General features: G+C 40.2%; 1 protein-coding gene across 2 annotated transcripts in view; it reads right to left on the bottom strand.

Annotated features, from left to right (window-relative positions):
• adam22 (ADAM metallopeptidase domain 22) overlaps window positions 1-14,473 on the bottom strand; it is a 69,669-nt gene that overhangs the window by 46,745 nt on the left and 8,451 nt on the right. For both annotated transcript variants that reach the window (XM_044358901.1, XM_044358902.1), the window contains exon 4: window positions 909-975. In XM_044358901.1, coding sequence (XP_044214836.1) covers window positions 909-975 — 67 coding nt within the window. The remainder of the gene's footprint in view (window positions 1-908; window positions 976-14,473) is intronic.

Genomic DNA, 14,473 nt, shown 5'->3' with positions numbered 1-14,473 from the left:
TCATCTCTTTTGTAAAACTGAAAAGTAAGTTGTAGAGTGCAGTGTCTTCTTCGCCTTATTCTGGTGCACCAAACCATAATGGGCTCATTATACTTGATGTAGTTGACGTCCATGGTCATAGTGGGTGTTCTTCCCCCCAACAGCCACAAGAGGCAAAAATGAGTCAATTCTGCACTCGAAAACAAACTTAGATAAGTGACACAAAGGTGCGATTTATGCATTATCTAAATGTTTTCAAAATGTACTTTTAAGTTTTACAAGAGCAAAGACCTGAAGGATGAAGATTAACAGGTTGGTTCCGCAAAATGTACGTCTGGTTAACCGCTCCATCTCCGTTAAAGAGCAGCACACAGTCACTTCCTGGAGCTTTTCTACGGGGTAGGTTGGGACTGTATCCCACATAATGGATGAGACAGTCCCAAACAGGGCCAGAGTTCCCATTGCACTTAGCTTTTAGAGTTTCCCTTAAAGACAGTATAACAAAAGTGAAAGTCAGCCTCACAAAGGTAAACAAATCATTAGATCAACCAGCAAGTTGACCTTTCATGCAGCTATTTTCTGTGTTTACTTTCAGTCGGACTCAGAGACAAGTATTTGAAATGATTCATATAAACATCATGTATTTTTGGAGAGCTGTAGGAGGCTCCTGTAGCTTGATCTCATATAGGTGTTTTGCACGAGTCCTCATTTCGCTGAATCTCTACAACGGAGGTGGAAAGTCTGAAGTTAGCATGACCCGTTGAGTCACAATGGCCACATCTACGGAAAATACGTCAGGTTGAAATAAACCAGAATTTTCCTTTAATTTCAAGACCTGGGCAATATAATAACAATGTGGTTTCCATTCTAAGTGCACAGAGTCTAATAGTGTGAGTGAGCATCAGGAGGGATGATTTGCAGAATCTTACATTGGTGACGACAGTCTTGCCTTTCTCTGACAAATGCCTCTCCACGTACCCCGACGACAGCAGATCACTGGGAACAGAGAAGACAAAAAGAGAAGAAAAGTTTGAAAATTTGTGATTTTCATTCAAGTGTCACTCAGTTTACAAGCATGCTTGTATTTTATAGAATGACTGTATTCCGTCTTGGCAGCACAGAGCTTCAGAGAATCAGCTTGGCTAATTATGACCATCGTACAGGGACGAGGCTATTTCCAGCACGCAAACTCACACAAACACAATTATACAAATCCAGCCTTCTAGCAAATGTCTGGAGTGTGTGTGTCTATCAGTGGAGTGAAGGACAAGTGAAGGTCAGTTAGGAGTAAAAGAAGCAGCTCAGGCAGAAGAGGAAAGAGGCAGGAAATAAATTGAGAGAGTAGGGAAGAGAAAGAGTGGCATAAGTAAGAGGAAATCAGTCTGCGTGTGCTCTCTCAGCCAAGCTGGACCCAAGAATCCCAATGGAGATACACACTGCAGGCCCAATCTGAGACAGAGATGTATGAGGTGTAGTGTGCGCACACACATACACACACACATACACACACACACACACACACACACACACACACACACACACACACACACACACACACACACAAAGGAATGCGGCATATGAATGGGGATTTGTCTTCTCTTCAGCTTATTTCAAAATATAATACAGTTATTGTTGTTGTTGTATGTCTTATCTCACAAATAGGTGCCCTGAACACACACACACACACACACACACATTCATGCATACATAACATAGGGAAGCGTAGGAGTGTGCTTTTATTTCTTTAGAGTCAACAGTAACCTGAGGCTCTGATACACACAAACACTCGCACACACTATGCAAATGCTGAGAACAAATGCAGCCAACTTTGCACCTGGAGACACAAGTGGACCTGGAGAGATAAGCATTTATCAGTCAGGACTCGACACAAAAATGTATAACTGAAACAGTGTGCGCTATCTGAACAGACCACTTGCCACACTAAACCAGAGAGCCGTCAATCAACTCCTGTCAACTTCCTGTAGATGGGACGGATTTTCACCACACAAACAAGACTCTTTTTCAATGTCACATTAAGTGTTTGAAGACACAGTGAAGGATGGAAAATGTAGGTGAAATGTGAAGAAAATTATGTTTTACCAAACAATGCAAATGTGTAAATTACACACTCAATATAATAATAAAGATCATATCACTGAATTAATTAAGATTATATAAAAAATGCCCGCCCTCAAGAGATGATTATAAGTGTAATGAAAAGTCCAAAGCCAACAATAAATTAGTCCGTCTTTCACTTTCTGAGTGTCCTATCCTGTTTGTCCCATGCCCACTGGTCGCCACTGAAGATATAAATCTTTAAAAATGCATCACAAATGTTTAGTTTTATTTTTTAAACTAGTGGGGCACTGTAGTTTTTTACTCAAGCTGGAGTCCATCCATGCATCCATTTTCTGCCACTGATCTGGGACCAGGTGGCAGTGGCATCAGACTGAGTAAGGAAACCCAGACATCCTTCACCCAGGCAACACCTTCCATCTCCTCCCAGGGGATCCCAAGGCATTCCCAGGCCAGAAGAGCTATGTAGTCCCTCCGGTGTGTTGTGGGTTTGTCCCGGGGTCTCTTACCAGTACTCCTACCATGCCTGAAACACCTCCAGCAAGAGGTGTCCAGGAGGCATCCTATTCAGGTGCCAAAACCACCTCAGCTGGCTCCTTTCAATGCGAAGGAGCAGCGGCTCCTCACCCTATCTCTCAGGCTGAGCCCAGCCACCCTCCGGAGGAAACTCACAGCCACTTGTATCCACGATGTCATTCTGCAATGGTGCATTTGTTTGGGACTATCTGCCGTTGTGGATTAATATACATTGGGTGCTCTAGTGAGTATTTATGGAGAAAAATATTAGGGAAAAAAATGCAATAATAGGAAAAAACAAATAAATCCAACAATAAATAATTTATAAGGAAAGAAGACAGTGTTCAGTGTTTTGATATTATAGTGCTGGTTATTTTTAATAATCCTTCTCTTTTTAGCAAAATGCTTAAAGATCACATCTTAATTTTATTTTAATTTTAATTTTAATTTTTAGTTGGTGTGGGTAAGATCCACACAAGAAAAGAGAAAAGTAACAGAAATTTTTGAACACATTAAACTGAAAACTTGGTTCTCAGTGACTGATTAGTTACCTATACAAGAGTACATAGAGTTGATAAAAAAAAATATAACATGGAGAAATGTGCTATACAAAGCATCCATCCTTTCAGGCTATAGTAGTTTTTATACCCTAAATGTTTGTTACATTACATTACAGCTAAGTTTGATAGTTTAGTTTAACTTTTGACATGAGACGAGCTCCAAACAGCTCTATGTAGAACTATGTAAATATATATAAAATTAGTCAAGGTGGCTCTATTAGGTTGCATGTTTACTGGCATGCAAACTAATATTCATCTTTTTAGCTTTGAAACAGATACTTCAAGTTATTTTTCATCAAGTGTTTATGTATTTTTGTCAACCTCTTGCAGGTAACATCTTGATACTGCTGCATATCAGGGTGTTTAAATAGTCTCAAGGTGTTAATAGTTTCATTTCTATATCCGGCAATTTAAAAATGGGGATATCCTGACAAAAGGACCAACTGCAGTGTAGAAAGTAAAGAAAAATCAGTTACTTATGGTGAGAATGGTGATAAATTTTGTTTTTTCAAATAACTGCTTTCTTTCAGGAGGCTAAAGTTTTTCAAAAATGATACACAGTATATCAATCGAATGAAACCCCTGACATCAGCACACACAGGCACGCACAGGAAGGAGGCTCCTTTCTAAGACTAATGGGCAGTTTGCTATGGCAATAAAAAACATGCAGGGAAAGAGGAGAGAGAGTGAGATAAAATGGAAAGGGGGAGGGAATGACCGCCAAGGGGGGAATAACGAGAGAGAAAGGAAGAGAGGCTGCAAACGTTAAAGAGGGGGGGGGGGGGACAAGGTGTGAATACAGAGCTCTAACAGATATCCCATCATACACTCCTTCCTGAAAAAACCCTGGAACATCTATTGTATGCTTAAAAAACAGGCAATCCCCATTCTACACACTTCACACCCTCCAACCTCAGACTGACAACTAACCTCCGTCATACAAATTAAACACACGTGGCTCTCGAGAAACATTTTATCAACATTTTGCATCAAAAAGAACCGCTGTCAAAATATTCATACGCTCCTGTGATGAAGATGTTCGGTGTGTGTGTGTGTGTGTGAGTCCCTGGGTCACAGTCGCGCTGTTAGCCTTTGTTCTGCTGGGTTGTGTGTTTAAGATTCAGAGCTTGTGATCTTTATCCGGCCCCACGCTGAGCTCAGACGGGGGGAGCAAGCGAGAAGCATACTGAAGCAGCAAGGCAGACACACGGGCCTCTAATGGAGGACGCCGATAACAGATTTCAGCTTTAATTGTTATGGGATTTAAATAATTTATTTGACAGACAAAGACGCAAACTCAGCCTCTTGCTCACGCTGTTCGGCGCGACCCCATCCCCCATACTGACGCACACACTGATGTAGACACACATACAGTACCCCCCTCTTCCCGTTAACATGGGTACAATATAGATATAAATGCACGGCTGTGAGAGACGTCTTTGTAGTTTCACTTTGATATATAAACAAACAGAAATACACACACAGGCTAATGCTCATGCTGCTGTTTGCATGTGATCCATCTCCCTGCAGACGAAAACGCTGCAAACTTTCAACATAAATGATGATCAGAGGGAGGTGGTTTATACAACGAAGCTGAGGATTTCATTAACAAGAAAAAACACAAAGAAGGAAAATGGAAACAGAGGCAATTGTACACACAAAATGTAATGACTTATCACGTCATCATCACAATATTCAAGACTTTAAAGTAACAGATTTATGATCTCATGTCACGCATATTTGTGTAGCATCTGGCACTTAAGGGAACCAGATGTGTGGATGAAACGGAGATGAAGCGAAAAGTACCCACATCTCTTTTCATCTAATTTTCTGTTTGGTGTCTGTTACTCTCATTCTCAGTTCATTGCTTTTTATAAATACTCTGAGAGTTTTCTTGGTTCCCCCGCCACGGCAACATCTGTCTAGCGAGATGGCGTCCAGCTGTCAATCAGGCCTAGAGGAGATTTCAGAGGTGGATCCACAGACACCCTCCACTTCAGCTTACAACACTTCATAGCCAACTTAAAACATAGTAATCACATCCCTATCTCACTTTCTCTCCCCTTTAATGTCGGCCAGCCCAGACACACACACACACACACACACACACACACACACACACACACACACACACACACACACACATACACTAAACCAGCTGGGAAAATGTTGCACTGAAAAGACTTATTCAATTTTATTAAGTGGGTCTTCAGGAGGTGAAAACCGACTGAGTGCACCGAGTCCGTCTGGCTGTCAGTCATATCAAACTTTATCCTCCCTTTTAAGCATTTTGTTGCAAGTTGCTCTGGGCAATGACATCTGCTGTGGCAACCCAGTTCGATCTCCTGAGGTGAATCGTACACACACACACACACACACACACACACACACACACAAACACACACACACACGCACACATAAACTAAAGTTTTCCGTGTGGTCTAAAATTCCTCTCACGGTCTGTGTCGCCAGGCACCGCCATGGCACTGGGATGAAAAAGGAGCACAAAAAGGCTAGATTGGCAGGACCAATGTTTATGTGTGTGTGCACGAATTGGCACAAGTGTTGAGGTACCAGGCTTTTCACTGCTTTCACACGAGCCAATCTAGCTGCTTTCAAAGACTCTTCTTAATACACTCAACATCCCAAAGCACACAAACATAAGCAAATGCACAAATATATATATATATATATATATATATATATATATATATATGAAGCTTCAAAATTAATCAAACGCATCCATACATCCATACACATCTGCACATGGGCACTGCAGTCATCAAATGGACTTCTGCTCCATATATGGATTTGCCATTTAACCTGGTAATAAAAGGGCACCGCTACACAAAGGACTGAACATGTGCTGTGTCAGGCGTCTGTAATGAGGATGGGGGAGTGCTGAGGGAAAGAGAGAGCCAGACAGGAGAAAGGATAAGTGCAGCGGAGAAAGCATGGGGGGTAGGGGGAGGGATGCAGCAACATGGAAAGGTGGATAAGAGAAATAAAGATGTGAAAAGGAGTGAAGGAGAGAAGAGAAAGCGGGGGAGGAGGTTTCTCTTTAGGGAAAGCTGCAGCTGCTCTCACCTGCCCACCACCACCGCCCCCCACCACCCGAATCCGTGCCTCACCCTCCCTCCCACTGAGGCCTCATTAAAGGTCTCCAGGCTATAATTCATTCACTCTCCAATCACTTATCAGACATGCAATTCCACCAGCGTGCTCACAGGGATCCGTCCTCTTATTGCACAGGGAATACTGATGCTCACAAACAAGAAATATTGATGCTAACAGAATATAAAAGACAAGCTAAGAGCGAGAAAGTAAGCTCATATTCCTGTTCAGTCTTGTTTAGAAGCAGCTTTCTGCAGTTTTCAGTCCATTATGCAGCAGGTTCTATAGCACGCAACATACAGGCCAAATAGAGTTGACTCCTGAATTATGCAGTGGCAAGGGATGTTGTGGGCTCTAAGGAGAACATGCAGATCTGTATCTGTGACAACATGTGGACTGTTAGTGAACTCCATGCTGTGTAAACAGGGTTAATAGAGACAGAGAGACAGACATTTGGAGCCCTGTACACTTGGGACCAAGTAATCATACCTTGTTTTCTTTTCATGTTCAGCTGTTAAGTTCATTTCTTTTTGGTAACTTTACTTTATGCCCTTACGTGCATCAATATGTGTCCTCTCAATCTATCTAATATCTCCATCAGATTTTGTACAGTTGTACATTTTGTTAAATGGCTAATCTCTTGACAGTAAACCATACTTTCGATTGATTTTTATTCAGCGTGACGGAGGGAAAAGGAGTAATCTATGAGAGACAATGGGCTTTAAAGAGGCATTAGTATCTTTTCCTGCTGAGAGAACAACAGTCTTCCTCCTGTCACTGTCTTCAGCGAGAGCCGGCTCCTGGATCTCTCTTTGTCTCCACTAATCCTCCATACCAAGTGAGACAGCTCGACAGAAGAAAGGGGAAATAGACGAATAGTGGAGACAGGAAGTGAAATAAAGGAATATAACAAGATTGGAAGAAAGAGAAAGAATGATGGGGCAAAAAAGGGGGAACTGGTGATTCGATGTTTGACATCCGGCAAAGTCCACTGACACAAATCCTGCCTTTAAAGTATAGATTAACATTTTTGACCATGCTACCATCATGGCTCTATGTCTGTCGATTGGGTGCTCTACGACTTCAGTCCATACTGAAATAACTCAACTATTGGATGGATTCCCATGAAATTCTGTACAAACATTCATGGTGCTCAGATGATGAATCCCAATGACTTTGGTGATCCTCTGACTTTTCCTGTAGCACCACTATGACATTTGGACATTCATATGCCCGTCAGGATGACTTATAATAAATTTGATGATTCCTCTACTTTTTATCTAGTGACATCATCAGGTCAAAATCTTAATTTGTCCAATACTTTGATTTATGATCAAATATTAGCTGTACTTTGTGTTTATTACTAATTAGCAACTGTTAGAACGTAAACATGCTAAACTAAGATGTTGAACATAGTAAATATTATACCTCCTGAACATCAGCATGATTAGCACGGTCATTGTGAGCATGTTAACATGTTGATGTTAGCATTTAGCTCAAAGCAGACCCGCCTCACGTAGCTGTTAACATGGCTGCAGACTCTCCTTAAAACAATACTCGCATACACACAGTAAAACAGTTTTTGGTCATTCTAATTGTTTTTCCTGTCCATCCTGGCCTTGAAGAAATCCCCTCTGAACACAATCCCAACGCAAGAGATAGGGAGAAAAATCCACAGTCATTCTAATTCATTCTTAAGTTCAGCTGAAGTTATTATGAGCCTTCTGAGTTAGACAAACCAAATGGGTATTTTTCAAAATTATGGTAAAAAATTATGGCACAAAGAGGATATTTTTTGCTAAAACAGACTGCAACTTTGAGGAAGACACTCGCTTGATCTGGCTAACTCTGCTAACTGTGTCAAGTTAGCATTTTTGCAAAGAGGGACTGTGGATTTTGTCCTTCAACTCTAACACTGGAAATGCACTATAAAGGGATCTCTTCATGGGCAGTATAGAGAGGAAAAATTCCTGCAGCAACCAAAAACTGCTTCAATGTACATAAGGGCATGTGGGTATTACTTTAAGAGAGAATTGAAAAAAATGTGAACCTATCCTTTAAATCTTAATCTAATGCTGTTTCCGTTCTCAGAAATTCCTGTAGAAGCCCTGCAAGGCCTCTGAAGTCTGACACATCTCTTACACACACACTCCCCTAAAAGAGATAAACACACATTTACACACTGTCACTGCTAACATCCCTGCTAGTATTTGTTCTTCTAAATTAACCCTGCTCACCTCTATAAAATCACTCTGTATCCACCTTCCTCACACACACGAGAAACTCTACAACACACTCAGCTACACACAAACATGCACTCACTCCCTTACAGCTGTATATACTGTATATATATATACTATATATATATATATATATATATATATATATATATATATATATATATATATATATATAGCTGTAACGCAGAGCCACTTGGCAAACATGCTCAGTAATATACTGTTTGTGAGCATTAGCTCAAAACACACATACAAACTCACAAACACAATTCCCAATGTGATCGCTATGTAAAGCTACAAGCTTAAGTGTGTGCATATGTGTGTGACCAGACGACACGACACACTGATCAGAGCGAGGAGCCCTGCTTGAGGCAATAGAGGAAGAAGAAGAAGAAGAAAGTAGGAGGAGAGGAGAGGAGACTCTTTTCTTTTTCTTTCAAGTGCCTACCTCCCCCAAGCATGCACATACTCTAACACTATCTCTCCCTATCTCCTACACTTACTCAACCCACCCACCAAGACTCAAGGGTGCATGAAGGACATTCACACATCTCCCTCCATCTCTCCTCTTCAGTTTATCTTTCTCTCCATCCTTAACTATTTCTCTCTCAACCTCTCTTTCTTTTCTTCTCTCCCTCTCTCTCTCTCTCTCTCTCTCACACACACACACACTTCCCTCTCTGTGTTTTCTCATTAAGTTCGCAGTAAATCAGATCACACCTCTCTGCAATAAATTACAGACCTGAGAACAGAGAAGAAGAGACAGAGATGGAGGTGGAAAAGGCGGAGAAGAGCAGAGTTGGGATGCAAGCAATGTCAGGAAGCAGGGAGGGAGACACGGGTGGATGATAAATGACTGTAGAATGGGACACGAGAGAGAGTTTAATCATATATGTGTGGATGTGTAAGGCTGCATGCACATGTAGGTACAAGCAGCACACACACACGCACAGTGCCAGGACACACACCAATAACAGCAAAGCATCAGCACCTTTCACGGTCCATGGCAGCCGGACACCTACACACATTTTAGAGATCAGATGCCCAAAGTCACAAACTCCACTCAAAGTCAGACATCCGCAAAGTTGAGAGGTAAACATGAAAAGGCCATCAGCTGAATGGCTTTCTGATGCACTTATCTGTCCTGCAAGTGAACAAGAGATTATTGTTAAATTGTCCAGGAGACTTGGTTTCTGTGTTGGAGATTATTGAGTAGTAAAACTTCCAAATTGATATTCACAGCGGGGAAAAAAACTATGCTGCTTAATAAATTTGTGAAGTGGGAGGAGATATTTTGGACACCCAGGTTTCCAGAAGTAAAACCCGTTATTTTTCTGCATAGACAATATTAGGTGACGGGCAGTTAGAGCACTTGTGCTGCAATGCTTGGATTGACATGTAACCCAGACTATGTTAGAAAATACCAGGTTCTTACAAAAAAAATCAAAGGTACAAGGCTATATACATAAAAACATTGAAGAGAAGTCAACTATGACGAAACCTCAAATCACAGAGCTTAAAATTCTGCTCCTCGCAAAACTAATAGGTCAGTTTCTAGGACTGCGGCACTGCGTTTGAAACAACAAAGCACCTTTTTGCTGCAGCTCTCATTCTCGCCTCTAACTGGAAGTAGCTATAGATGAGGCTCATGGGTCTTGTAGTATTTAGAGCCACCTGCCATACCAATCTGATGGGGCAAAAAAGATTTCTCGGAAGAGAAGTTAACATAATAGTGTTGTTAAATTATTCAGGAACTCTTGTGCGTCTTTGTAATGAGGAACATTGATCATATCATTAAAATAAAACTTAGAAATTGCACTAAACAGTGCAAATGTTTCCAAAACCAGCCTCCCTGTTTGCTGTCCTATACAAGGGCATTAAACCTACAAAAAAACATTGAGTTCATCAAATTTCCACCTACAGTAGGATGTCTTACTGACATATAGGTTTGCAAGTTTTAACACAGAAGTTGATTCTTTTTGTCAGCTCAAATCAGATGCTAGTCATTTTTATTGACAGATAATCACAGTGTCTGTCTGACACATCCAGCACTGACTACAGTTTACATGTGTGGTCATTGAGTATCTACCCACAGTTATTAAGCAGCTGCTTGGTGTACAGAAAATGAAAATACAAAGAATCAAGGCAAAATTATGCAAATTATCGTGCTTTTAAAGGTGACCTCAAAACCTCAAACTCAATTTAAATTCACCAACATGAATTAAAACAAAGAAACAGATAAGTAATTTGGCTTTCTTTGTTTGGCCTATATTTTCCTTATATTCCTCCTCTTTAGTATTGATCCTCCCTTTTTTTGTTGGAGCCTCATTTCTTTCAATCCATTCTTGTTATGTCTAATTAAGACAACACTTCACGTGTTTCTTCTGCACCTGAGCCCCAACAAGACGTTACACACAAAGACTCAGCAGCAGCAGGAGCTTTTTCAGGGTTCACGGCTTATTGATGACTGCAATGCTATTTCTCTCTCTCACACACACACACATACATACACATGCCTGGCCATGCACAGACGCGCCAACACATATGCACACATTCATCAAACCACCGAGCCATGGGATGTTTGGTTAGCTTCTTGCCTAAAATCGGCAGTTGGAGGGACCCCTTGGTTATATCAGCACTCTATCCCCTCCACCCCCACCACACTAACGCTGCCGTCCTGATTGCACACATGCACCCTCCCTTCACAAAGATGAATAATGCATTTAGCGGTGCCTGTAATTGACCCTCTGCATTAGCATAAAGAATGTGTCTGCATGCAGGGAAGCTGACACGACACAGTAGTAGAAATAATAATACACCGAATGTCTGTCAGTGTCAACATCGCACACGAGGAGAGGGAGAAGCTCTCTTCTCTTTATGCTGCTGCAGCGACTCATTTCATAACACTGGAGAGGTTATGAAACTTCTCTAGTCCCAAGTGGACCTGACCACCTGTTCTCCTCTCCGTCTGTACTTATACACTGTCATACATACATACCTAAACACTGTATGAATACAAAATTACACAGATCATATACTTACATGTCCATTATTTCTCTCACATACACAGAAGCACAAACATAACAGCTCCGCCTGGCTGCCATCTTACCGCCTGTTATTATATGTCGTCAACAACTATGTAGAGTTCTGAAACTTTCTCCATTACTTCACTGCCGATCATATTCAATACATAATCAAATGGCTCAGTCCCACTCAGTCAGGCAAAAACTTTGGAATTAAATTGAAATCTCAGATTTGCTATTCATTACTCCAACTCAAAAACCATCCCCGCCTCATGGAGCCAAACCAAACACACCTCTGACTGCATGAAACTTCACAAAATCACAAACTCCATTCTCTCACCCTCTATAGGTCGTCCCTCATGTGTAAAAATCCTGATTTTCTTCTTAGTAAAAATACATTCAACTAGAGCTGCAATGATTAGTTGACAGAAAATTAATAGGCAACTATAATTATTACTATTATTTTGATAATCAAATAATTGTTTGTCTGAAAGAAAAGTACCAAATATTTTCTGGTTGCAGCTTCTCAAATGTGGGAATATGATGCTTTTATTTCTCATACTTGATACTGAGCTGAATATCTTTGGGCTGTTGGTTGGACAAAAAGAGACATTTGAAGAAGTTATTATTTTTCAATATTTACTGACATTTTCCAGACGAAACAATTAATCGAGAAAGTAATCATCCAATTAATCGATAATAAAAATAATTGTTGCAGCCCTACATTCAACTTCCACTTATGAACCATGCATTTAAGTCATATCTTCCACAATAACACATTTTTTTTTTGCCAATTTCGTCCAGAAGTATGGTATTGGGGAAGAACATTTTCTTGAATACATTCAGCTCAAATCTTCTGTATGAACAACAGTCAAAAACAAAATCAATCTTGATCACCCTCCACAAATATCTGTTTTAGTCGACATCAGGTCTGCAACAAAACTTATTTTTCTAAGATGTACCGAATAATATCAAAACACGACTTATCAATTTCATTACCAACAATAACATGGGAACATGTCTATCACTAACAGCATTGACTTCTGGACTGAAATAAGCAAGAATATTTTCCTCACAGAGTAAAAAAACATGCAAAAATGCAACTTATCACAAATATAAAGTCATTCACAGAGTTCATCTCAATGGGTGTAAGGTTTTAAAAATTGGATTCACTAAATCTGAAATCTGGTTACAATACCCTCGGGACACCTGTGACAACTACATCCATGACACCTGGAGCTGCACACAGATGAAACTGTTTCGGCAAGCAGTCACTCATAATCAATCACCCTAGATGAATCAACAAAGTGTGTACTCCTCCTGGCTCTAACTATTCCAAGAAAACAATCCCAATTAACTGAAAATCAAGAAACTCTATACATATTTGACAAATTTCCTTGCAGATTATATCTCAATGGAAAAAACCGACTGTCTCCATAAAACAGACAGATAAATTTGATTTAACTTGATCACCACTTATCAACTTCCTGCCATCATATGTCCAACTACTGTCTTCTTAGTCTAACAACCAACACCACACATCGACACTAACACACACAAAACATACACACATTCTGCACACATCACTTACATACATGAATATCTACACTCTGAAACACAAACTCTCCCACCCCTTCTTTTGCTCCCTTTCCTGTTTTCTCATCCACTCTGAAGGTAAGTATCGGAGGGATAGAGGAGGCACATTATGATTTTTTTTATATTATTTTATTATTATTATTGGTTATGTTATTATTCCTCCTTGACATGTGGCTATCCCAACCCTGTTACAACTATATGATCTCTGTTGACTAATTTCAACCTTGTTGTAATATTAACATTATTACCTGTATATGTGTGTATATCTTTCTTTTGTTGTTGTTTTTATTGACTTGTAAAGTGTACAGAGACTCTCTGTGTGATTTGCATTTGTACTATTATTATCAAAACCATTGATATAAAGTTATGAATTATCCATCAATACTTCCATCTTTTTTGTTCCTTTTCTCCTACTTCCTCTTTTCGTTCATTCATATATTTTATCTTCTTTACTTATATCCCCCCAATTCCACATCTTTGACCAGAGTAACATCTAGTTTTGCATATTAATGTCCAGTCTGTGTTTGCATTTAAAAAAAAAACTATGTAAAGTTGTTGAATATATACATTTCTTATGAAGTGGAATACTAGCTTTTCTAATTAATGTGATGAAAAAATAATGAATATAGTCGCTGAGAGAATCATGCTGAGTCAACATTTAGGACTGAGATTTCATTCAAATTTATTCTCCAATAATTGTTAGTGGAATCGTACTGTGATGATGTCATCAAAGTGCAATATTTTTTTATAAATTGTCATTACAAACTACTTATTGATTTTAGTTTCACATATAGGTCTATAAAGCATTTTGTCTGATGGAACATGTTTTATTGTATTGAACATCCATTTTAGGGCTGAGACCAACCAATCTGACGATTTTGTTTTTTTGACAGAAAATAGAGAGAAATGTTGATTATAACTTCCCGACCATAGTGTGACGTCTTCAAATTGCTTCAAACGTTAAAACCAACAGTCAAGACGCGGAAGCCATTACACACGTTCACGCGAGTGTGCACACTCCTCTTGAATCTTACAGCACCAACTATTATTCAGTGAGAGCAGGTGGGAGGGGCGGGGTAAGGGGGTAGTAGGGGCAGGGCTGAATGGAGAGTGGGCGTGGAGGGGTTTGGGGGGCAATGAGAGGGGGGGATATGTGTGTGAGAGAGAGTGAGTGTGTGTTGAGGATGATTAAAAAAAAGAGGCAACCCCCCAACCCTGAGCACATTTTCAGCTCACTCCAGTCCCATGAATGGTAATTTGCCAGCCGCTGAGATGGAGAGGAAGACAAAGACCCCATGACCCACCAACCCCCTCCTGACTTCCTCTCTAAAGACACACTTCAGATAGGTGGCTCGTGTCGATACGATGACAG

The sequence above is a fragment of the Thunnus albacares genome, chromosome 8, assembly GCF_914725855.1.
Source record: "Thunnus albacares chromosome 8, fThuAlb1.1, whole genome shotgun sequence".
Lineage (NCBI taxonomy): Eukaryota > Metazoa > Chordata > Actinopteri > Scombriformes > Scombridae > Thunnus > Thunnus albacares.
This window is presented reverse-complemented; position numbering and strand designations above follow the sequence as displayed.